The sequence below is a fragment of the Drosophila ficusphila genome, unplaced genomic scaffold (assembly GCF_018152265.1).
Source record: "Drosophila ficusphila isolate 14025-0441.05 unplaced genomic scaffold, ASM1815226v1 contig_127, whole genome shotgun sequence".
NCBI classification, from domain to species: domain Eukaryota; kingdom Metazoa; phylum Arthropoda; class Insecta; order Diptera; family Drosophilidae; genus Drosophila; species Drosophila ficusphila.
This window is the reverse complement of record NW_025064016.1, coordinates 1142094-1167107: the sequence shown is the minus strand read 5'-3', so window position 1 is coordinate 1167107 and position 25014 is coordinate 1142094. Positions and strand designations below refer to the sequence as shown.

Below are 25014 nucleotides of genomic sequence, written 5' to 3'. Positions count from 1 at the left end.
GAGCACCGCCGGTCTGTTAGTTGTCAGCTGACAGCCCATTCAATTGGACCTGCTCCACGGCGCGGATTTCGGTTGAGCTTCGCGTTTAAATTCGTTCTAACAAAAATCATGAATTGACGTTTTTTTTTTAACAATACTCGACAGTTGTAATTAGAAAAGTGCAGTAAATCGATCGAGAATCGTGTGCAAATTATATAGAAGTGTCATTATAAACCGAGAGCCGCTTTCAGCTGCGCAATAGGGAAAAGCTAAAGAAATCTACACACTGTTGCCGGGTTTAATTGTAAGAATAAACAAACACAGCCAATATGACAAACATGCGGCCACCGCAGAAATCCAAGTTGCTGAAGGTCGTCATATTGGGCGATGGGGGGGTTGGAAAATCCGCCCTACTCAATCGCTTCGTTTCAAATCGCTACGAGGAAAACAATTTCCACACCATCGGCGTGGAGTTTATGAACAAGGATATAGTCGTCGACGGAGAGCGCTATACACTGCAGGTAATTCGATGTTATATAACGAAATAATGTGTTACAAAATTACGAGTAAATACCACAAATCAATAGAAACTTTTTTGCTTACTTTTGGGGCCATCTTTTGCAACTTTTATGGCGAATGCAACAGTTGTGCAAGATAACAACACGCCAAGCGTAGTTCCTTTATAATTAGTATTTCCTCCCCCTTATCTCTTCCCTCGTCCACTTTTGGCCCCACGATCCCCAATCCACCGGCATTTCGTTGATGTGAACACTTAAAAACTGAACAACGATTGCGCTTTGTTTTGCTCTTCCTATCATTCGTATAACAGTGGGCATGCAGAAATTCAAGAATTCTAAAAAGTATGGCCTTGGATTAGAAGAAAAAAAGTGATTTAATTTGTTGAAAATTTAAATGTGTACAACACCACACAGAATCTTAGACTTCAATTAAAGTTGCTTTCAAAGAGAATTTTTCGTAGAATGCCTTGCATTGATATTAGTTAGTTTTCCGGGTAACTTAGAAATAACAACAATAATAATAAATGTGGTTCGGATTACCTAAGTCTATCCACTGTACCTTTATATTTGTAGCAGTATCTATTCCATCTGCCCCATGCCCACACACACTTTTAGGCATTCAATTTCCACTCAATTAACGTGGAGCTTGGCATTGCAAAAAACAAAACCGAAATAATAACAATAATGACAGTTTCTCTGTTCGGTTTACAAAGTAGAGACTCTGTTTCATCCGCCGCCGGATTTTCTGTTCTCAGTCTCAGTCTCATCCACATCGTAATTGTTTTTCATTTATGTTGTCACTTGTGTTTTGAGTTATCGAAGCCAAAACAAAATATTGTTCACAGTTCGCCAAGCTCGGAAAACTTATGAATATTCAAGTGGGTCTGAGTGAGTGAGCAAATTGTTGCAAAGGTGACGCGAATCGGAATAATGATTCTAATTGAACCCTCCGATTTTGCGATGTATAGAAAGTACGGGAATGCAGATTGTTAGATGAGTAATCCCAGGAGAATTTCGCATATTTTGAAGCTTCAGAATCTAGACAAGATACATACATATGTGTTTTGGGGCTCACTGAGCCATGGAAGAACTCTGGGAAATGAGGGCTTCCCAAAGCCGGTTCTGCAAAAAAAAAAAAAAATTAGCTAGGGTGTTTTTTACTGTCTATAAATATTCCAGTTACCATGGGAAGCACTAACACTTTTGAAAGGTCAGTTTACTCATGACTTTCGAGGTTTAAATTTGTATACCCTTGTAGGGGTTAATAACATTATTCATATGTTAACATTTGACAAGTTTTTTTAATGGTCATTAATAATTGTTAAAATCAATATAAACATAGTCAGGATTGTGTCACAATTTGAAAAGTGTAATGTTTTAATTGCAAAAAGTATTTATTATTCAAATTCAACTACTTATTTTTTTGTCTAATTAGCTTATCGCTTACAATTTCTTATCAGCTGAAGGTTCTCCTGACTAGTTCTAAAACTAAATATTTGTTTGGCACACAAATGGTTGGTTAGTGAGTCAGTTAGACAAAGCCCTCTGATTTTGGCCACTTGCACTATTTCTCAGCCAGTTTATTTGTAAATTAAATGCAAATTGCAATAGAGCGTTAATTGAATCGTCAATTCAATCAAACTTAATTGACGCCTTTGTTTGATTTTGTATTTCCCCGAACTATATAGATATGGGATACGGCTGGCCAGGAACGATTTCGAGCACTCCGCACACCTTTCTACCGGGGATCGGACATCTGCCTGCTGTGCTATGCCCTCGATGATCGCGACAGCTTGAGGGGATTGGGTATGTGGCGCAACGAGTTCATCAACTATGCAGACGTCGACCAGGACAAGTTTCCCTTCATTGTGGTGGGAAATAAGGTAACTAGAAAGTTAAGAGCTTAAATCCTTTAACTTTGATAAACAGAAGTATTTCATAGAACATAAGTTTCAACTTAATTGGGAACTTAAAAGAATTCTAAATATTTTAAGTCATATTTGATTTTCTATTATAATGGTTTTCCACCTTCCAGAACGATCTTCCTGCCCAGAAGCGACAGGTGTCCTTCGAGGGAGTGCAGCAGTGGTGCGCCGAGCAGAAGATTGCCTGCCACATCGAAACCTCCTCCAAAGCGGCCACCAATGTGACGGATGCCTTCGTCCTTGGCCTTCGCCAATGGCGACACATGGAGTGCGTGGCGGAGGCCGAACTGCGCCAGCATGGTGACACCATTGACCTCACCAGCCCCATTCGTCTGGTGCAGCGACGCATATGTTGCACGGGCGGCGGCGGAGGAGGAGGCGGGAACCAGGATGCGGATGGCCACGATGACGCCATGCGGAGTCCGGGCAAGAAGATGTTTGGACAAAAGCGCGACGCCGCAAAGGCGCCAGCCACCAATTATAGGCTATGATTGCGGACAGACTGGAGCTGTCAGGGGACTTACGCTTAATTTAACCACTTACCCCACCGGGTTGACCTTGAATGCATTCCATTCTGCGACGGGGAAAGTGTCCCAGACCAAAAAGTAATCAATGCTGATAACATTTAAAGCGATTACCCTGAAGTTGATGATATTCTAAAGAATGTTTGCTTTTAAAAATTATTAAGGACGAATAGCACAGCATAACAGAAAAGATCTGCTTTAAGATATATGTTTTTTGTCAAGGATCAAAAAATAGGTTTTATAAGAGTAATTGAATCTAATATTTGTCAAACTATTGTACTTTTTATTCCCATTTGTAATAATATCTTTAAATTGGTTTCTGCTGTTTGTAAAACAATTTTTTGCTTTACACAAAACAATGTAGCTGTTATACAGTAAAAAAAAGTCTAGTTAGTTAAATATTTTTCTACTGTATAACAGTAATAAGCTTTTGGTGTCTTAAATAACACACAAAATTATACCGTATTTATAAATTACAAAAGGCGAACAAATTTTGGATATGTATTGACTACATACCTATTTTTGTACAGAAAGTAAAATAAAATTAATTGATGTGCCTTATATTTATTGATCTGAAAATTTTGCTGAAGAACCATTGAATTCCGTTTCAAAAAATTAAACCAAGTACCACAGATCAATTTAAATGTGTTTTATATTTCAACAATTTGTTTAAAATGTACAATAGTAACATGGTATAAATACGCTTACCCCGGATTAAAAATATAATATGTTGGCATAACACTTTTTCTGGATGCGATCGAGACCGGAGACCGGAGCCTCGGATCCTGATTAAGACTAAGGCAAACTCTAGGCGCTATTCACTAACAGGACAAGCGTATGACAGATCGAGTGCTTAACTATAACGTGTGCTTAAAATTGCTTCTTGGGGGAGATTTATTGTTTTATCACTTGCAGCACAGCTGGCGAACTGGGTTCACTTCTTTTTGTATCCATAAGAGTTGATGGTATCAAACTCGCTGTCGCACTTGAGGAGCAACTGGTACCACTCGTCACCATCGATCCGCTTGGCCTCCCGGATTCCTCCGTAGGCGGCTGGCAGGCACTTGGGCGACATGTACTTGTGCAGGGACTCGCGATCGGTGCCATGGAATATGATCCGGCTGCGCAACTTCTCCTTGAGGAAGGGCTTGAACAGGGCGAACACCACCTGGAAGATCTTCGGCTGGTTCACAATGTGAATCGCCTTGATGCGGAGTGGCACCGAATCCTGCAGCCAGTCCACAATTCTCTTGGCGAAGGGCGGCGTGAATTGCCAGGTTTGCTGCAAGCTGAGACCATCCATGTCGAAGATCACCACTGCTCCGCAGATCTGCGTCTCCGGCTCCAACATGGCAGCCTCCAGGAATAGAACGGCTCCCTTGAACACCTCATCCAGGGTCACCTGCTTGTGCTTCCAGCGCTCTAGAATTAGAGATCATAAATTAGTAAAGTTGCGGATATTTTTATGATGCATTTAATAATGATAATAAGTTGTCAGTAATTTTGAAAAGCTCATTTGTCGCGGTTCAAATTTTAGATCAACTTGTTGTAATGATAATCATTACCAGCAGGTTTTATTATCACCTAACAAAAAATCATTAAAAAAAATGTGTTTTCGGCAATAATTCACAAACTTGGTTAAACTTTTACATACTCATTAAAAACAATAATAATAAAACCATTGAGAGTTAAGAATGTCAAAAGAATAGCTTCTTAGAAAAGTGAAGTTTTAGCACCTCAACTTTTAGTTTTTTTTAACTATTACTGTTATTGAGCAAAAAGTATTATTTATTTAATTTACTTACTGCCCAATTCCAGGACCAAAATGCGACGTCCCAATTGATCTCGATTGGGAAAGACGGTGAGTATGTTGTGCTTGAAAATGTTGGCCTCGTTTGATGGCTTCAGGTCGTTGTAAACATCAGAGTGTTTCACCTTGAAGGCGTAGTAGCGCTTAATCTGTTAAAAAATAAAACATAGCATTAAAATCGACATTTTTCTATTAAACATTAAACAAAACTAACCAGATCTCGAGCACTCTCCGGATAATACTTGCAGGGCCGCAGATATCGAATCAGCCACTCCTCGTTTCCCTTGGGATAAAGCAAATCGGTTTCCGCTAAAATAGAATCAATAAATTTATCAGTCACACCTTCAATCAACTCAAAACTTAAAAGTCACAAGGTGAAAAAAAAAACTACAGGCATTAAGTTGATCAATATGCAATTAAAAAGTAAATGTAATTTAGCAGTATTATGCAATCCTCTCGAGGGCTTGCTACTTTTAACCTCAACTTGTTATTAATGACATGGAACCGCCAACTAATAATTTAGAACTGTACGATCAGATGTTGTATAGAAATAGATTTGTTTAACGATCGACTGAATGGTTGTAAGTCTCAGGGGTGGCGAACAACTTTACTGATTTTACAAACAATTACATTAATCTTTTAGATCTTGTTTATTAAATATTCAGTTAATAACTTAGCAATGTTATATTTTGAAAAATTGATTTCTGATCTTTGCCCAAAAGGTTACAATCGATTGAACGGGTTTTAATTTATACAAAATAAAATTGCTGTTGAATATTGCGATTGTACCGCCAACCATTTTGCAAATTGGAGATACCTGAATTAATAATTTACAAAAAATTGTCGTTATAATGTCATTAACTTTAGTACAATTTATTCGTTTACAGTATTTACTGAAAGCAAAAATGTATGCATAAAAAATGTTTTCAAATCCAAATAAATTTAGATTTACAGAAATTTTTTAATTAAGGTAAGATAACATTCAGTGGACATAATTACCTTCTAAGAGACGTGCCAGCTCCTTGGCGGCCTCCTTTTGGCGCTCGGGGGTTTCCCGGAGTTCCTTGATGGCCACCTCCTTTCCCTGGGCCGTCGGTTCCCCCAGCTCGAATTGGAGCGTATAGTCGCCCAGTTGGAGCGTGGGCAGTTGGTCTATATCCGACAACATTGTAGGGACTCCTGAAAGGAAACCAATTCGGAATCAATTAGCTAGAGCTTCTGTACTTTGCGCTAGCGAACCAGGTTTTTTCATTAAGTGCACTTCGGAACTTCGGCCAACTAAACAACTGAAGCCAACTGACAACAATTGCCAATTAGTAGCCCAGATAATGACGGCGGCACTTCACAATTACTTACTCATTTTGCAATTGTTGTTGCTCTGTTCAACCTATAAGATTCTGCCTTTAATATTTGTGATCTCAAGTTTCAGTTTGCCTAATGACAAATTGTGCGGGCTATTTATACAAAAGAGGGTAGAAATTTTAATCTGTTAATGAGGCAAGTGACTCGGAACCGGCTCCACGGAGAAACTGCATTGAATATCTAGACTTCCCCAGCGATTAAAAGCTTTATCGATCACCTGGACAACCTTCACCTTGACATTCGCAACTTATAACGGAAGACGAAGCGATAGATTTGGCGAATAGCTCAAAGATAACGATCATGGCTAAATGCATTTTTTTTGCAAAGATACTACCGAGCTGTCAAAAAACAATATACATTTTGAGAAACCTTGAACTGAATTCTCGAGTCTCTTGACACGTTCTACTTGAACGAAATTCTAGTTAAGCAAGTTTTTAATTACAAAACAAGTACTCAGGGTCTTTTTAGTATGTAGTAAATTAGTCAGAAATTAGCGCGTTAGATTTCCCATCTTGATGCCTAATGAAATCAAATCAAAAATTAGCGCCATAAATTTTCCATCTGGTTGCGCAGTTTTGAATGGTTCAAAACAAAAGACTAGGAAATTAGCTTCCAAAGAGTTGACATTGAATTCATCTACCAACTTCGATTAGATCGGCCAGGTGATATGTTAAAGATCTCGCCTATTTTCGCATTCATAAATGACACAGTGAACTTTTTTTGAATTACAGTAGAATCCGGTTATAACGACTTTCAAGGGACCGACCATTTTTCGTCGTTATAACCGGAAGTCGCACTAAGCAGAAGGAGGAAAAAAATAATTTTTTTTGCTTATTTTATGATTCCTCTGCTCGAAATAGGTTTTTAAAATAAAACAAATAAACTTTTTAGTTAAAACAAAAAATTTTAAAAATTTTATTCATAAACATGGGTTTTTCAAAATAAATGCACATTCAATGCACATCATAAGCATAATACAAGAAACAAGATTAAATTATATACATTGTGGTTTTTCTTTTAAATTCTTAATTTAAATAATCTGTTATTTTTGATTGTTTAGCAGTAGTTTTTGAATTGTAAAAAAAGTCGCGCACAGCGTTATTTAAACGAGAGATGCCGTGCGTTAAACTCTCGTCATTAAAATTTGCATGGACAAATCTATTCAGTATTTCTGCAGCCTTAAATGCCTCCAAAACGCTAGGTGCTGACACATCTTCATTTTGATCTTCGACATTGTCGTCACTATCCTGTCCATCATCTAATATATTTCTAACAATGCTGTCTTCAGAAGGTTCCTCACAAATCGCAACATCATTGTCAATAAGAACATATTCATCCAGTTCTCCCAATGAAATCGGTAGCTGTTTTTTTAGAGCACTTGCCCAAACCGATAGGGGAATGTCATCTCCGATTTCAATATTATTTGAGAATGAGGTGCTGGAACCATCTAAATTTTCTTCGGCAAGCCCAGAATGCTTAAAACAATTTGCAATTGTCATTGGCGAAACTTGTTGCCATGCATCATTTATCATTAAAATGGCATCAAGTATGGTAATTTTTGGGTAATTTTCATTTTGGGTTTCATCCATATTGCTGATTATTTTAAGTACGAGATTTTTCCGAAAAATTGATTTAATCACTCGAATTATGCCTTGATCCATTGGCTGTAATACAGATGTCGTATTTGGTGGAAGGAAAACTAGTGTGATATTCGTTAGGTCACTAATTGTGGGATGGGCTGGACAATTATCAACTAAGAGCAATATCTTCTTTCTCTGTTTTTTAAGCTCAGCATTCCAACCTCGTACCCAATTAATAAAAATTGTAGATGTCATCCATGCTCGGCGGTTACCATGGTAGCCAACAGGCAAATACCGAACATTTTTAAAGCATCTGGGTCGCTTTGATTTTCCAATAACCAATAATGGTTTTTTAAAATTTCCACTCATATTGGCTGCAACAAGCACAGTTATCCTTTCTTTGGACAGCTTTCCTCCAGTGCATTTTTCACCTATAAATTCAATTTTCAATAAACAAATTTCTTCAAAATAATTTTCCTTCCTACCTTTAAATTTTAATGTTTTGTCTGGAGTTAATTTGAAGAACAGTCCAGTTTCGTCGGCATTAAAAATTTCGTCATCATTGAAATCCTTACGTAGTATTGGCCAAATCTTTGTAAGCCACTCGCTTACATTGCTTTTTTGTACAGACAAAGATTCTCCACTGACTTTACCGGCGACGATATTATGCCTGACCTTAAAGCGGCTTATCCAACTAGCAGAACAATTAAAATTTTCAATTTTTAATTGTTTAGCGAAAAAATTAGCTTTTTCCTGAAGCAGTGGACCGCTTAATGGGATTCCTCGACTGCGTTGCATTATGAACCACTGTATCAATGCTTTATCGACTTGCTCTTGAGTTGACGCTCTGATACGTTTTGGCTTTAAGACATTATTATCAAATAAAATTTTAATTTTTTCTTTATTTTTTTTATTGTGGCAATTGTTGTGTGGCACACGCAGAATTCTTTTGCCAGAGTAACGTTGGGCTCTCCGGCTTCCAAGCGACGAATAATTTTCATTTTTTCTTCTACAGAGAAGCACTTTCGTTTGAAAGACATTTTTCGGCTGTACTGCACAAGTTTCAAGCTCAAACTGAATGTGCTTATTGTTGTGCATTTTGCATTTGTCGAATTTACGCATTCGTTTTACTCGGAAAAAAGCAGAAAAAACTAGAAATGTAACGGGACATCTCATGGAATAGGCTATGAGGTCTGCACACACAGTGTGACGTCGGCATTGCACTTCGACTCTCTCTCTCTCGCAGCAGCGTTGTTAAGGCGACAGCTAAAACTAACAGAGAGTTGTGCCAGTGCAAGATCCTTCGTGTCGCTGCTACGCACACAAGCAAGGGTGCCGATCACTGACAAATACATACATTTCTAACAGCGTGTTTTGATGCTTAAATTTGGAACTATGGCACTGTATTTTTTTCGGCACGACGCAATATCCGGTTAAATTTTTCAATTTTCTTGAAAAATTTCATTCTTATAAGCGGTTTGTCGCTAAAAGCGGAAACGCTCTAAGCGGAGGCCCTTTCATATAACTTTGTATGGGGGCCAACCAAACCATCGAGTTTTCGACGCACAACCCGGACGGACACTATAAGCGGAGTCGTTATAAGAGGATTCTACTGTATTAATATTGTTTTTTTTTTTATGGCTGGGAAAATACGAGACATTAAATAGTACACACGGATCACAACACAAACCGAAACTTGTTTGGTCTTTTGGCTAACAGTAATCCGCGAAGACGGTCTACAAAAAAACCAGCTAAGAGCAGAGCGTGCAACGGAGCCGAAAGCCCAGATGAAACTGTTGCGGCCAAAAGCGCGAGGCGGAGATTTTATGCCAGGCCAAGAATCAAAACTGGATTTCTGAAGAGAGCGCGAAGAGAGTGGGTGTTGTCGAGCGTTGCGTTTTAAGCCTAGTGTTGCCAAAACAGCTTGGTTTCGAACTTGATTCAACACTTTTTAAACACTTTGATTTTCATTAAAAAAATGTTTGTTTTATGTTATTAATTTTCTAATAAATAAATACATTTGCTTTTAAATCAGTGGGGTGCTTAATAGCACTAAATATAGTACTTTAATAGCACCTAAATATAGTACTTTAAAAAGTTTTTCAAAATTATGTTCCTAAGAAGCTATTAAACTTTGTAGTTCTTGACTCTTTTTTCTCCAACCTTAGATTCAATAAGTTTTGATGGTATGAAAATATAATCTCTGATAGTTACCTACTACTAGTTACCTATTTGAAATACAAAATTTTTTTTATATTTTTGTAATCAAAACTGATCAACACTATATTAAGTTGAACTTGTGCATGACATTCACGTGTGTGGATCCGAGAGAAAAGGTGTGAGATATATAGAGTTTACCCGAAGAGAGAGAGCTTAAATCTGGGTGCATCGTCATTGGGAAATGATGCCACCGCAAGCCGGTTTCAGTTTCGCTTTCAACTTCAACGCTTTCTGAGTAGCTTTGCCTAATTTATGCGGGTTTTCTTCAAGTGTAATTGCTCATAGGGCACTCAAAAATCCCTTGGCATAGGCATTTCCAAAGGTGACCCTGAAACTACGAGCTTCGTGCTATCCGGTTTCAATGTTGGCCCGCAGTACGCCAATTAGTGATTACACCTGTTGGACAAACGCACACTTGGGGTCAAGTTAATGGTTCATCAGTTAAAATTTTGGGCATTCCAGCGGTAGAATGGTAAACTCAATTAATTTATTTATTTGTCTGTGTTATCTTAATTACCGTGCATATTCTTTTTCATAAAAAATCATCAATTGAAGTTATTTTCAATAAAAATAAGGTGTTAAAAAGTATACAATGCATAAAATAATATAAAGCATAAGTTCGATAAACAATTAGTTCAACTAATTTATATTTGATGTGCTATTTATGTTACCCCATGTATTTTGACAGGCATATTTGGTATAATTAACACGTCTCAAAGCTCAGCACCATGTGCGTGTGGTCAGAAAATGATTTGGAGCCCGGTTTTGGACAAATCGGTTCAATCGCACCATCGCACGTGCGAAGACTTCGGCCATTCATGGTTTTACGCTTCGTTATACTCTCGATTTCATTTCGGCCTTTTGTGGACTATTGGTCTATTTTTGATGACGAACTTGAGCGGATGCTGACAGAAACTGGATGCTATATAGCAAAAGCTATATCTTTAAAAGGTGACACTCATAAATGGTATGATTTAGTTAGGAGTTATAAGTTATAACCCAAGTCTTGGAAAAGTTATGGGCTGAGAAAATCCGGTTTTGGGTCACATCAAAACGGGACATTAAAACGGGGAAAAAATATCACGTTAACAATGGTTCAAAAAATCAGCATTCAACAAATAGAAACTTTAATGCAATTCTTGTTGGAATCCGATCACAAACGTTTATAGGCCTTTTTTCGGGGTTTTGAAATGTGAGTGTTTAACCCTAAAATTTTCCCGTGGATCCACCACTGGTTAGGGCCCATTGCAACGTCAGTCTTTGCCCTTCGGTTTCTTGCTAAAAGTGAATTACCCATACCAGAAATAAAATTTTCAGAAACTTGGCAATGGCAAGGGCGATCCCACTTCCTAAAGTGCTTTGACCTTAGTCCTAAGGTAAAAAAAAGTACAAGTAAATAGCGCAAAAAAAATACATATAATGAAAAGTTACATGGGCAAGCGTGGATAAATTACAGTTGAACCTAGATAAGCAAGTAAATGAAAAAATTGTAAACCTTTATAAGACATTATGAAATCAGAAATAATTATGTAAATTCTGTGATTTACTTTATCTGCACCCACGCTTTGCCAAGTAACTTCGTTGCTAGACTCTTGATAATTTTAAGGAAGTGCAGTGCAAATATATATGAGTATATATATATATATATATAATATGTATTATCTTGCTGCTTCACGGTGTGTTTACTGTTTCTTACCAAAGCGAACAGATTTAGCTGTAAACGAGGGAATCGCTTCGGAGGGCAGACACCTCATCGCAGTTGCAGCGGTCAACATTGTAATGACGAGGCGAATCGAAAACACGATAAAACTAAACAAAAAACTGCTCAGCTCGATAAGTATTGCACATGCAAATGCCAGGCAAATAAATTAATATTTTTTGGTCGACCTGTTCGAGCCGGGAGCAATCGGATCGGAGGCACGGTAAATGGGTCAATGTCGGCGAGTTACTGAACTCTACTTGAAATTCTCGACCGACGAGCGCAAAAAAGGAATGCTTGAAAATATAATGAGAAAAAGGCAATGCAAAAAACTCAGGCAGACAGTGATGACCACTGTTACACAGTAGTTCCCCTGTAAGTTACATTTCCTTCCTATTATAAAGGAAAATTCATAAATGTTACCTCCCTATTATTATTAAACAAAAAAAAAAAAAAAGTTAAACTATAGACTAAGTCAGATCGTCACAAAAAATCTATGAAACATATATTTACTCACCTTAGTTCTATTAAAGTTCAGCTAATCCAAAGATAATGTGTTTAAAGCGTTGAAATCCTTTTGAAACTCACTTGTCACACTGATATAGTGAGCTTGGATCGCGTTTAGAGACTGAAAATACAAAGCTGCTTGTCAAATCGTTTTATAGCCGCCCCTTCTATGTACTGTGACCATTACACATATAATAAAGTTATAGTTATATCAAGAAATGAACGTCGGTCGGAATAGTGGGGCATTTATAAAAGGCCAACGCGATTTAATAGGTCATAATAAGCGACCAGAGTCTGGTTAAAGAGCGTTAAGATCACCTTGCGGATCGCCTATGGTAATCTTTTTTTTTAGTTTTTTTAGCATAAGTCAAGCTTAAAGTTTATTCGCAAGCTCAGCATAAAGTGTATGCTTATTTCATTCTTTTAAGCACTGTTAAAAACTAAGTTCTTGAAAACCTTTTCGCACAGTGCAGCGTACGTAATCGGTTCTCTATAGCAATTATCATTATTGAATATATTTTCCAGGTAAATATACTGTCTTACAAGTTATCCTTTTGTTGTTCATAAACCTTTACACTTCTAAAAATCAAAAAAAAATTTTGTATTGTTTTTTACTTTATATTTTCCACAATAGATTGTTCCATATTTAATTTTATATTGTTATTTTTATTGCGTTTTATTGATATAACTTCAGAAAAAGTATTATTTAAGCACTTTAAGCAGAAACACACTTTCAATATTTTTCTAGACACCACAGTTTTTCAAAACACTTATTTAAAACATTGTTACCGGTTAGTTGAGAAGTTCTTACGTTTTTGAGTAGTGTATTTGGGGTTAATCTTCTGTGGTTACGCGACTTCAACGTAATTCGACTTGAACTTTTGAACGCTCAGTACACAACTAGTTTAAAGACTAATCGCCGCCGTAACTGAGTTGAAAACTTGTTTTAAATCTCTCCTACGGCTCGTGAATCTGGCCAGTTATACGAGTAGTTAATACTTTGGTTATCACTCTTTCAACAGCAATGATTTTCTGGCAGGCAGTAGCTACTTTCGACTTGCGTGTCCGCGTGTCCGCGTTTCACGATCAAACGATCAACTGACGAGGGCTGTAGGTAAAGCGAACTCATTTGCTTTTAGTTTCAAGCGCGATCAATTAATTAAGTATTTCGCTGCTTGCCGCTTCCAAATGTATTTCAATTGTATTTTCTTGCACTTGCTTGAGCCCATTCTGCGTGTCGAATCGTCAGTCTGCCGATCGGTCCGCCAGTCAGACAGTCACCTTCGTCTAGGGAGCTACGTCAGGCTTTAGAGTCCGCCGGATTTTCGTTGGGCTGTCAATTGCAATTAGCTTAGTCAAAGTACAGCACGCTAAAAGTTAAAAGTAACCCACTGAAAGCATTAATCAATTTACAAACACGCAATCCCAGCGACAGCTGTTGATACGCACTACGCTCGGTATAGGCAATCAATTATCCACTATTTACATGCATTTATTTTGAATGTCATATTCAGTTTTAGAGCTTAAGCTACGACAGTTACATCTAATGAGAGTCGTTTACATATGAATACATTTATGAGTTCTAGAAATATCGATCTATGGCCTAAATTCATCCATTCCTTTCATTGTATTGTCGAGTATAAAACGTACATTTGACTAAACCAGGAGATATTGTGCAGACAATTGTTGCTATATATTGCTTACGACGAACTACAAAGCGTTCTCAGATGTTTTACAGGGTTAATGCTTAGACTACGTACAAAAATCGCGATTATTAATATGTCAACGATATTCACTGCAAAAGTCTTTAGTAGAACTTAAGGTTTCACAGTAGTTACTCTTAAGTACAGATCAAATCTAAGTGGGAGACATATGTATTTACAATAAAGAAACTCAGAGACTCCTGGCAGACGGTTAGACCAGTGGAGTCGGCCGATTTCTTGACCTGCGACTCCGTCGCCTTCTCGGCAATCATTTGGGCCGAATCTTCTCGTACATGAACTTTTGCACGTGCTTGTTGTCCGGCTGCATGAGCTTCTTTTTGTTGAACTCGAATTGGGCCAGCGCGAACTCGTACAGATCGTTTTCCATTTGCCAGATTTTTGTCTTTTGAATGGCTTTTATTGTTGATTCGCTCGGCGGCAACTTGGATGAGGTCACACGCAGATGAGATTTATTTGAGTTATGATAGTGCTCACGAAAGCCGTGGAAAATTCTGTGAAAGAATGCAGATCAATTAAATTGATATGCTTAAAAGGCAATCTTTTACCTGGGCAGTGATCTCTCTAAGAGGTCCACAAATTCGTACATTTGCTCGGTCACTCCGACTAGGAAGTACTCGTTGACTAGATTACGCTTGGCCTGGTCTAAAGCCCAACTGCTGCCGGGCTCCCAACACTCGGCGGCGTGGCCACAGAAGAAGGGTATCTGCAGCCACATGTTCTTGGGATCACAGTCGGGCTGTTTTTGCACCACGCACTCGTCGAAGGTCTATATTAAATGGAAGTATTATGGCAAAATCCGATTTGTATATCTCTAATATACTAACAATTTTATTGCCCGCCTTCTTGCGCACTAAATTCGGACGGTAGTTATCGCCGAAGCGGAGAAAATAATAGTAAGAGACCAATCTGTCCAGTGGTTTTCGCACCAGATTTATATAAATGGGCTTGTGAGCAATTTGGAATCTGAAAGTAATACATTTATAAAAGGGATTTACCGATGTAAGGCATTTTACATACTTGGAGAAGTCTAGAAAGGCCATGTGGCCGTGATACAGCGCTGGTTTCATCTCGTGCCATCGGGAAACGTTGCGCACCAATTGAATTTGATTTGGAAGTGAGAGGACGTGCATATTGGCAGTCACATTGATGTGCAGTACGTGGAATTTATTAGGTTTGCAGAGATCGTAGGCAATGTTAACGAAACTTGTGGATCCCGTCTTTGGAACGCGATTGTATAGGACCACCAGGTGCTCCTCGTAGTTAAAGTCGTCGGCGGATGACAAGGCATGCTGATCGGGGCCCAGGGACTCGCCCAGCTTGGACAGCGGCTTGAAGGCTGTGTGCAAGGGGTGGTTAATATCCAATCCATAAACAATGGCTTTTAGGTCTCCACTTACCGCGATCCAAGCGAATCTCCGACCAGAGCAACCAGTATCCAGCGCTGGTGAGCACGCACAAGGCAACCAAGATCAGCCAGTGGGTGGGTCGCAGCAGAATCCACATCTTGAGCAGTTTCCTAAACATGCCGCTTGTCAGTTAGCCCTAGTGGTCAGCACTGCAGCTCATTTCAGATGAGTAATTTTAGCATATTTTCATGCAGTTCAGCATGTTTTTTCCTGCACTCAACTGGGCAGTGTTGGTCAGCGACGAGATCAGCTGCTTGACAGTGTTGGAATGCGCGGAGCTGCCTCTATCGGAATGTGCATAAGAGATGAGCAGTTAGCTGTAAACCGGTACGAATAACAACTAGTAGGTAACTAAAAAATAAACAAACACATAAAATTTAACAATTAAAGATACGATTGGTACTCTATTTTTACCGTGGGGCTCACTTGTATTATTATTATGTTGGGAGTAACTGACTCCGTTGCTAACGGCCCTTAAGGCACGATAACCAATTTCAATTAACAAGATAAATGTTAACGCCCAATGCCGGAGTTTTACATTCAAATGTTCTTTGTTCAAAATCAAAACTAAAACTGAAACATAAAAGACTTTACGTAAGCTATGCGCGGCCGGCAAGCCGACCGCTCGTGCAGCAGAGTGCTGGCACTAGCAAAATCCGCATAACTCACCATACCGGGTATCAATAGGAACCAGGCTCGGCCCCTAAAGGAGTTTACGCTGATCTTGCAACTAAACACTAGGGTGGTCCGATAATCACCCAAGAACTTGATCGATTTATAATTACTCCTCAACAGTGTTAACATGTACATAGTACCTATGTATTTCTTTCCCATCGTAATCATGTGGGCCATGAAATTTAATTCCTATACAAAGTATGAAGAGATTGTTTTCACTTCAGTATCGTAGAGCATTCGAATCGATAAGAAACACATTTCGCAACGAAAAAAATATATTTTTTTTCAGTGACAATCGTACAACACCTCAATATCTTGAAGAATTCGTTAATCATTACCGCTTCGAGCACCTCTGTCGAGAATAGTGTGACCATCGCTGCCAGCTGATAATACCAAGCTATGCCAATATTCTAGCGCCCATTTTTGCGAGGTTAAAATAAATTTCGCAAGCCGGCTGCAACTGCAAAGTACAGTGCCAGAAGTAGATAAAATAAATTGAATACAATCTAGAATAACCATGTCGATTACAAACTTCAACTTCGCTACCATGGCGGCCCAGCTTGTCCAGGAGCAGGGCATTTCGTTCCAGGATAAAGCGCTCACTTGGGATACAGCTGCCGATGGTGAGTTCAAAAGACGCTTAAATTAATCTTAACTTTATGATGGCTAACCAACGCTCATTGCAGTCAAGGATGTTGTGGATGCGCTTAACAAACAGACTACGGTGCACTACCTCAATCTGGACGGGAACACATTGGGCGTAGAAGCTGCCCAGGCGATTGGCGAGGCGCTAAAGCGTCATCCGGAATTTCGGAAGGCGCTGTGGAAAAATCTCTTCACGCGTCGCCTTAAATCGGAGATTCCGGAGGCCTTGAAACACTTAGGAGCTGGCCTGATTGCAGCGGGAGCGAAGCTGACGGTCCTCGATCTCAGCGACAACGCCTTGGGACCGAACGGCATGCGGGGATTGGAGGAGTTCCTCCGTTCGCCCGTCTGCTACTCTTTGCAGGAACTGCTCCTCTATAATTGTGGCCTGGGTCCCGAGGGCGGAAGCATGTTGTCCAAGGCTTTAATTGATCTGCATGCGAATGCCAAGAAGGCGGGATCCCCGCTTCAGCTGCGCGTCTTTATCGGCGGACGTAATCGACTCGAGAACTCAGGCGCCAAAGCCATCGCCGCTGCTATCAAAACACTCAAGACCTTCGAGGAGATTGTCTTGCTGCAAAACTCCATCTACTACGATGGCGTTGAGGCTCTGGCCGAAGCCTTTAAGGAGAATCGTCATTTGCGGGTGCTCAACATGAACGATAACACGCTTAGGGCAACTGGAGCGGAAAAGATCGCCGAAGTATTACCCTTCGTGCCATTGTGAGTTGGTTGTTTTAAAAAATTGTAAGAGAGTATGTTATTTTAAAGCTTCTTCTCAGGCTTCGGGAATTTAACTTTGGCGACTGTCTGATTCGTACCAATGGCGCCTATCACTTAGGCGAGGCTCTGGAGAACTCCACCGATCAACTGGAGGTTGTCGACTTGGGCTTTAACGAGATAAACAGTGATGGCGGTCTGGTACTGGTGAACGCCATGCGAAACAAGCCCAAACTGCGCCTCTTCAACCTTGATGGTAACTGCTTTGGTCAGAAAGGTGCCGATCAGGTAATCAGCGAAATGGCCAAGTTGCCCAACGCGGCCGCGCTGCAGCCGTTTGAGGAGATCGTCTCCGAGGATGAAGAGGCGTCGGGCGAGGAGGATGATGATGAGAACCAAGGCGATGAGTACGATGATGACGATGGTGAGGAAGAGGAGGAGTACGACGAGCACGAGCATGCCAACGATACCACTGAAGAGGCCGACGAGGACGATGAGGAGTACGACAACGTGGCCGAGGAGACGGCCTATGTCACCACGAATGCCTTCTCGACCAAGGTATGCTCTCTGAGAAATAGTACTTTGACAGACTATATAAATTTATAAATTGTACAGCTCTTTAATGATACAAACAACTCAAAGGCCAGCGATACCTTTGCGGTGGCCAATCAAACGATCAGCCAGAAGTGCACTCCTGAAGAATTCTGCCTGAGCCAGACTCCCTGCTCCCAGCAACAATTTGATTCTCTGGATTCGGACAACAAGCTTCAGGCTCTGCAGTATATTGTCAACGTATGTTGCTCTTTAGTTTACTCCCTTTCACATTCGGGTTACATAAATTCTTTTTAACAGCAATTCACCGGCGACAACCATTTGCTGTTGCTCATCTTCACCACTTTGAAGTGCGCCCATTTGTCGAAGTCATCGAAGGCGGCTTTGGATCTGGCGGTCTCACTATATCAGGCTACCTTTGACTATGCCCTAAAAACAAATCAGGAGACCCGTGTGCTCAACTATGTCCTCATGCAGCTGCGCCTTCTGCGCTGTGAGGAGCCATTTAAATCGGATTACGATGTGAAGAGCTGCCGATATGCTCTACGCGAAGCTATTAAGCAGCCGCAGTTTGCCAACGATAGGATCAAGAACTCCTTTAAGACATTCCTCGAACAGGTCGACGTGTAAACATTTTTAATTTTGTCGGCCCCTAGAGATTTTTATTTTCTACGTTCCAATAAATGTTTTCTTTGGTGAAAAAAAGAAATATTCCTTTCTGATAATTATTTATATTGTATAAACCATGCAATACATAGTACTGAAAAAGAGCCCAATGAAACCAATAATTTAAGTATAAGCCATTAGGTAAAATTGGTTTATTTACATGAAGAAATCTTTTATGAGACTACAAACTATGTTTATGAAACATGTTAATACATCGATATTATGTTTGTAAATTCCGGTTGGTGGCTTAATTTGCTGCTCTGGAACACAGAATCAGCTACAGAGAACGAATGTAGCGAAGTTGTTTGCTTAAATAAAATTAAAACTCGAAAAATAAAACGTTGACGTTAACTTCGAGAACATTGAAAGGTAAAATGAAATTATAAACAATCTTAGCGAGCCAATCTGCGCATGAAAGTGCCTTCTCAAGACTTCCGGATTCCGATGATGTCGATTCCAATCGTCGATTTGCTTGCCAAATACTCATACCGAGGTAAAGTTAACAGCTTGGTTGCCAATTGCTCAACACTCAAAGTCAGAATCATCGTCTAAATCGAATACTTCATCTTCATCGCTTTCGATGACTGCGCGCCGTTTCTTTGGCGGTGTCTTCTTTTTAGCACCTCCGCTGCTGTCCTCATCGCGATGACGCTTGACTGGTCGCTTAACGGGCGAGTCTTCGCCGTCCTCGCCTCCGGAACTGCCATTATCATCGTCGGATCCCACGTTGCCGGCGCGTTCCTCCTCGTCGGAGAACAGAGAGCTGTAGTCTATTTTCTTGCTGGCCGCTCGCCGTCCTGGTCGATCTGCCCGAGGAGTAACCTCCTCCACATCACTACCCTCCTCGTTATCGGTTTTTTTGGCCTAAAAAAATTGGCATTTAGACATCAAATAAATGAATACGTTCATTATTGAATCAACAAATGACTTACCTTGGCTTTGCTGAAATCAAGCTTGCCCTGCTTAAGTGCGCCGCCATTCTCCTTCTTTTGGCGTGGTTTTTTCTCGGCCGGCTCCTTTTTGACAGCCGCCTTTTTGGCGCCCTTCGGTGAGGTCTTCAAGCCACCCTCGACCAGGGCGTCAAACTCGTCCACCTCCTCGCCGGCGGCATCTGGATCCGACTTAATATTCTTGCCCTTCGGCTCCTTCTTCACCTTCACCTCCTTGGGCTCCTTGGGTTTCTTTGGTTCCTTTTTGTCCTGGGCTACCTTGGCGGCAAGCGCCATCTTCTTAATAATTTCCTCGGTAACCTTAAAGTCCACATGCTCTCCATCGGGATCGGGGAAAACGTCGCCCAGGCCTGGTGCCACACCCGCTGCCTTGGCCTTGCGACCCTTGGGAGCCGAAGCCTTCTGGCTCTTCATCGCCTTGGCCTGTTTCAGATTGATTCCCTGCTCCTCGAGTCGCTCCTTCTCCTCCACCTCGTTTAGCTTGGTCTCTAGGGCATCCAAATCATCCAGCCATAACAGTTCCGGCGTCTTCTTTTGGAGGCTGTCCAATTCGGCGAGCTTGGCATCGCGCTGCTTTAGCAACTCGTTCTTCTTCTCCTCGGTCAACATCCACATGGACATGCCGAGGAGGTAGTCGAACTTCTTGACATCGGTCAGCTTCTTGAAGGCCTTATCCGGATCGGCATCCTTCTCCTTCTTAACCTTTGAGCTGGCGCTAGTTGCAGCTGCCTCCTCCTCTTCGTCCTCCTCGTTGTCTGGCTCGGCATCCTCCATCTTGATGCGGCGCTGCCACTCTTTCACGGGATCCGGACGATAGCCACGCTTCAACAGCTCATCGCACATGGCCTTGCGCTGCTTATTCTCCACCACCAGCGTCTTCTCGCACTTCTCGAGAATGAAGCGCGCCTGGTCGCTGAGACGATCCGCCTGTGCGGTCAGTTGGCCCACAAGGTAATCCTTCCTACGGGCGTAGTATTCCAACCGCAGCTTGTAAAACTCCTTGAGGATATCCATCGAGGTGGGGAATCGTCGCAGACAGTTGTTCTGGTCGAAGGCGTGCATCTGGTTCGTGGACATTGTGCTGGTCAGCTTGAACACTCGATAGAATCCGCCATCCTCGGCTCGAAGGCGTTCGAACTCGCCGGGCGCGAGGGTGACCACAAACCGAACGGTGGTGTCGGTATGGTACTCCCTGTATTCCGACACGACGGCCTTCACCTTTTCGGTGCCGTTTGACAATGCCTCCAGCACGTTCTCCTTGTAGGTTTGCGTCCAAACACCAATGGGAAGTTCGGTGATTTCAAGCCGATTGCCTGGCAAAATCTGAATGTTTCCGGTCTGCACATACCGACCATCTGATACGTACTCTATGTGTCCTTTGAAGTTCTTGTACCACGGATGCATCACCTTCGGCTCCTCTCCGTTGATCATCCGCTTCAGATTGCGCATTATCTCGCGGGGATCGTGATTGGCGATCTTCGTGGACCAACCTGTTCCAATGCCATCGGCTCCATTGACCAGCACCATTGGGATAATGGGCAGATACCACAGCGGCTCGATCTTTTGGCCATCGTCCACCTGGTAGTCGAGCAGCGGATCGTCGAGAGGGTGAAAGATGAGTCGCGTTAGGGGCGACATCAGGGTGAAAATGTAACGAGCACTGGCGCAATCTTTGCCGCCCGTCAATCGAGTACCGAACTGACCACGCGGCTCCAGCAAATTAATGTTGTTCGCGCCCACATAATTCTGGGCCAGATTCACAATGGTCATCTGCAGCGAGACCTCGCCGTGATGGTAGGCCGACATTTCGGCCACCGAACCGGACAGCTGGGCCACCTTCACCTCGCGCTTGTCGTTCCTCTTGAAACAGGTGAACATCACCTTGCGCTGACCCGGCTTTAAACCATCCACGAGACTGGGAATGGAGCGCTCGTTGTCTGCGTTGGAGAACAACACCAGCTCGAGGTTAATGAAATCAGCATAGGAGATGTGCTTGGTGCCCTTCGTGTAGAGGTAACGCTCGGGCAATCCCAGTTCCTTGCGACGCTTCACCTCGTCCATGTGAGCGGTCAGCCAGACCTTCCTGGACTCAATGTGCTTCCTGGAGAACGCCATGACAATGCTCTCATCATCCACCGAGCCGTCGTACTTGAACAGGATGCGATGACGCTCCATGTCCTGGAAGTACTCCTTCGCCTCCTTAGAGGTCGAAGTACCGAGACCCTTATAGTACTTTATATTATAAGTGTGGTGGTTTGGTGTATCCATCTTCCACTCTTCGAATTCGGGCAGTGAGTAGAACGACAGCTCCTCGTTCTTTTTGGTGGCTTTCACAATCGGCGTAATGAACTCCTCGAGGAAGGGCAGACGCAAGAGTTCCGGCCAATTTGTGTGGATAAAGTTGATAAGCAGACCCTTAATGTGAGATCCGTCCTGATCCTGATCTGTCATGATCATCAGCTTGCCGTACCGAAGGGTCTTTAGATCATCCTCGGTGAGATACTTCTTTTTGTATTGCAGCCCGATGATCTTGCACAAGTTGTTGATTTCGGCGTTCTCGGACAGCTGCTTGAAATTAGCCTCTCGTACGTTGAGAAGTTTTCCCCTAAGCGGGAAGACTCCGTAAAAATCGCGACCGATGACGCCCAAACCGGACACAGCCAAGGACTTGGCCGAGTCTCCCTCGGTGAGAATGAGGGTGCAGTTGATCGAGTTCTTGCCACCAGCTTCGTTAGCGTCCTCCAGCTTGGGAATGCCCTTGATCTTGGTCGACTTGCGACCACCCGTCTTGGCAATGTCGTTTTGGGCCTTGAACTTGGCCCATGCCAGCACCGATTCCACAATGCCAGACTTGGACACGTTCGCGATGAACTTCTCGGACAGGGTGCACTTCGAGCCGAAGCTCTTGGCCTGCAGCGTCATGTTTTCCTTGGTCTGTGAGTCGAACGTTGGGTTCTCAATCAGGCAATTGACGAAAACCCACAGATGGTTGCGCACTTGGAAGGGCTTGATGTTGATGCCACCTAAAAAAGGGATTTTCAAATAAGCATACAATTCTCGAAAAAGAAATCATTAAACGCACCTTTGTTCTTTTTCTTCAGCACCTCGAGGAGCTGCTTGATGACATTGTCCACCACATGATCCACATGCCTACCTCCCTTATACGTGGCTATTGAGTTCACAAATGAGACCTGCTGGAAGCCGCGATCCGAGGGACAACAGGCCACCTCCCAACGCTCGTTCGCTACCTCGTGCACGATCTTAATGGCCGGACCCGAGTCCTCGTCCGTGCTCTTGATGTGCAGATCAATATAGTCCTTGAAGTTCTTCACCGCCAGCTTGTTGCCGTTGAGGAAGACAGCAACACCCTTGGATGAAGCGGCCACATCGTAAGCGCGACGCGACATCAATGCCACAATGTCATCATCAAGACGCTCCATCTTGAACTTGGCCAAATCGGGACTGAATGTGATGCGAGTAAAATCAGTGCCACTAAAATCCTTGATCTGTGGATTGTTGTTAAGGCATTAGTTAATTTTCTTTAAAAAATACTGTGAAAATAATTACCTTCACATCGGAGGCCTTTTGCATGTTGTCGCCCCAGGTCTGCTTGAAGCTCCTCTTGTACTCCTTCGTGGCGGTCTCCACGGTGAAGCTGGTGGAGAAAATGTTGCAAAGCTTGGCTCCGTAGCCGTTCCTGCCGCCGGTGACCTTCTTCTCGTCATCGTTGTAGTTCGAGGACGTCAACAGATGACCGAAGATCATAGTGGGCACGTACATCTTCTCCTCCTTGTGCATGGTAACCGGAATTCCCTGACCGTTGTTCCACACAGACACAATGTTTTTTTCAGGATCGATGTCAATCTTGATGGTGTTCATTGACTTGTCGCGCTGCTTGTTGTCCGCTGCATTTACGAGAATCTCATCGAAGATCTTGTAAAGGCCGGGCACGAAAGAGATCTCCCTCTGTACCATTCGGTTTTGCGAGGGCTCGTACACCCACATCAACTCCTTGGTATACTCCACGGATCCGATGTACGAGTCCGGACGCAGCAGGATGTGCTCCAGCTGTGACTTCTTCTGGTACATCTTTTCAATGGACATGGCGCCCCCCGACTTGCTGCCGTTCTCCATGATGCTGTTGCTGCTGTGCCTAAGCTATACAAACGAATACAATATTAATATTAGTTTATTTAATGAAGCAACTGTACGCAGATCTTTTCTATAGCTACAGCCTTAGGCGCTATTAATCGCTTCGTCTACGCTTGGCTTTTTCTTCAGAGTTAAAAAACAAACCAAATAATAGATACAACAGTGTAAATTCGTTAAATGTGTTATAATAACATGATATGATTATTTTTGTATTAAAAGAAAAATCTGTTCAATTTACTAATAACCATACCCATTTAAAAGGTTTTTTGTTTTTTACTCTATTCAGTAACAAGAAAACAGACAATCACCCTTAATGAAGACACACTGTACTCGCGGCAGCGGCAAAATAAAAAACAAACGCGCGCGCGCGCAATGAAAGCCTTTTGGCCAGACAAGCGCTGGAATGGGACTACGCCAATTGAAAGTATATTAAACCCAAGGAATTAATGATAGGCCTTTAAAACCAATAAATTATTCAAACTTTGTCAGAACTATGTATCTACATTTCCAAATGGAGTTACTGTACTGGGAACAGATTTCTAGCACATTTTCAACGGCTGTTTTTGTTGGCGGCAACGCTTGTCTGCGCTTGTATGTGTGTGTGTGTGTGCCTGTACGTGTTGTTTGCCGGCAATCGCATAATCTTTAACTGTTTGTCGACTTTGCAACTATTATTATTCAGTATAAACTATTTCCAATGTAATTTAAAGCTTAGCTGGATTATCGGCACGTGGTTTTTATTTTTTCGCTACAAAAAATTAGCAAGATTATGCTCTCTATACCGGTAGCGCCATTTTTAATTTGCAAGCGTCGCTGCGGAGAAATTTCAACAGCTACATTTGTAGAGGAATTTTAAACCATTTATACTTTTTTTATAGTAATAACCACTTCCATTGCAGAGATAAATTATACATTTTAATACCTGGTTAAAAAGTTGCTGAGTTTTAGTTGTTTTCAGTTGCTGCCGCCTACAATCGAAGCGCGGCAAAACTTTATGAAGGAGTGGAAAAACGAGGCGACGCACTACAATTTTCGCTATGTATGTGCGTCCTCGCGACTACTACCCGGGATTAAAACTTATACAGAAGGTTAAATATATTAATATCCACACATTTATCAACTTTTCACTCGACGAACCGACAACAAAACCGAAATCAGTGTGGCCAGACGGGCTTCTGTCCAACTGCACTCGACCATGGCCAAGGCAGAATACTGTAGTCCAGTTTTCCGAAGTTATCGATTTGTTTATTGACGCTATGATTTAAGTTGTGACTCGAACCCTGGCGTAGTTCGTTTTATTTAAAATTTTATTTTAATTATACAAAATATTTAAGATCTTAAAAGATAGAAATTGCTAGCTTTGGTGAAACCAAAAGTAAACCTCTACAAAACTAGAATTC

General features: G+C 41.7%; 6 protein-coding genes across 9 annotated transcripts; 2 read left to right on the top strand and 4 right to left on the bottom strand.

Annotated features, from left to right (window-relative positions):
- The first annotated feature begins 17 nt into the window (after positions 1–17).
- LOC108094462 (ras-related protein Rab-9B) lies at positions 18–3104 on the top strand. The gene is made up of 3 exons (XM_017195044.2): positions 18–500; positions 2186–2380; positions 2533–3104. The coding sequence occupies exons 1-3, from the start codon at positions 309–311 to the stop codon at positions 2911–2913; spliced, it is 768 nt and encodes a 255-aa protein (XP_017050533.1). The 5' UTR covers positions 18–308; the 3' UTR covers positions 2914–3104.
- Positions 3105–3580: 476 nt separating this feature from the next.
- On the bottom strand, positions 3581–12954 carry LOC108094461 (alpha-tocopherol transfer protein-like). Of its 4 annotated transcripts, XM_043209412.1 has the most exons (6): positions 12936–12954; positions 12135–12245; positions 5756–5935; positions 4971–5065; positions 4752–4905; positions 3581–4368 (listed from the first exon to the last, which is right to left on the bottom strand). In XM_043209412.1, exons 3-6 carry the CDS (start codon positions 5922–5924, stop codon positions 3881–3883), a joined length of 906 nt encoding a protein of 301 aa, XP_043065347.1. In that variant the 5' UTR covers positions 5925–5935; positions 12135–12245; positions 12936–12954; the 3' UTR covers positions 3581–3880. The 4 variants fall into 4 exon arrangements, with proteins under 4 accessions (XP_043065347.1, XP_017050532.2, XP_017050530.2 ...); XM_017195043.2 differs by lacking the exon at positions 12936–12954 and having other exon boundaries at positions 12135–12262; XM_017195041.2 differs by lacking the exons at positions 12135–12245; positions 12936–12954 and adding an exon at positions 11615–11873.
- On the bottom strand, positions 7024–8862 carry LOC108094460 (tigger transposable element-derived protein 4-like). The gene is made up of 2 exons (XM_017195040.2): positions 8184–8862; positions 7024–8129 (listed from the first exon to the last, which is right to left on the bottom strand). The coding sequence occupies exons 1-2, from the start codon at positions 8818–8820 to the stop codon at positions 7144–7146; spliced, it is 1623 nt and encodes a 540-aa protein (XP_017050529.2). The 5' UTR covers positions 8821–8862; the 3' UTR covers positions 7024–7143.
- A 641-nt stretch (positions 12955–13595) lies between the features above and the next one.
- LOC108094427 (heparin sulfate O-sulfotransferase) lies at positions 13596–15516 on the bottom strand. Its single transcript, XM_043209411.1, has 5 exons — positions 15246–15516; positions 14866–15184; positions 14673–14811; positions 14394–14614; positions 13596–14339 (listed from the first exon to the last, which is right to left on the bottom strand). Exons 1-5 carry the CDS (start codon positions 15370–15372, stop codon positions 14096–14098), a joined length of 1050 nt encoding a protein of 349 aa, XP_043065346.1. The 5' UTR covers positions 15373–15516; the 3' UTR covers positions 13596–14095.
- A 646-nt stretch (positions 15517–16162) lies between these two features.
- LOC108094457 (ran GTPase-activating protein) lies at positions 16163–18555 on the top strand. The gene is made up of 5 exons (XM_017195035.2): positions 16163–16552; positions 16616–17297; positions 17357–17852; positions 17910–18086; positions 18147–18555. Exons 1-5 carry the CDS (start codon positions 16447–16449, stop codon positions 18474–18476), a joined length of 1791 nt encoding a protein of 596 aa, XP_017050524.2. The 5' UTR covers positions 16163–16446; the 3' UTR covers positions 18477–18555.
- A 79-nt stretch (positions 18556–18634) lies between these two features.
- On the bottom strand, positions 18635–24807 carry LOC108094456 (DNA topoisomerase 2). The gene is made up of 5 exons (XM_017195034.1): positions 24537–24807; positions 23030–23620; positions 22545–22968; positions 19445–22485; positions 18635–19376 (listed from the first exon to the last, which is right to left on the bottom strand). The coding sequence occupies exons 2-5, from the start codon at positions 23594–23596 to the stop codon at positions 19035–19037; spliced, it is 4374 nt and encodes a 1457-aa protein (XP_017050523.1). The 5' UTR covers positions 23597–23620; positions 24537–24807; the 3' UTR covers positions 18635–19034.
- Between the last annotated feature and the right edge of the window lie 207 nt (positions 24808–25014).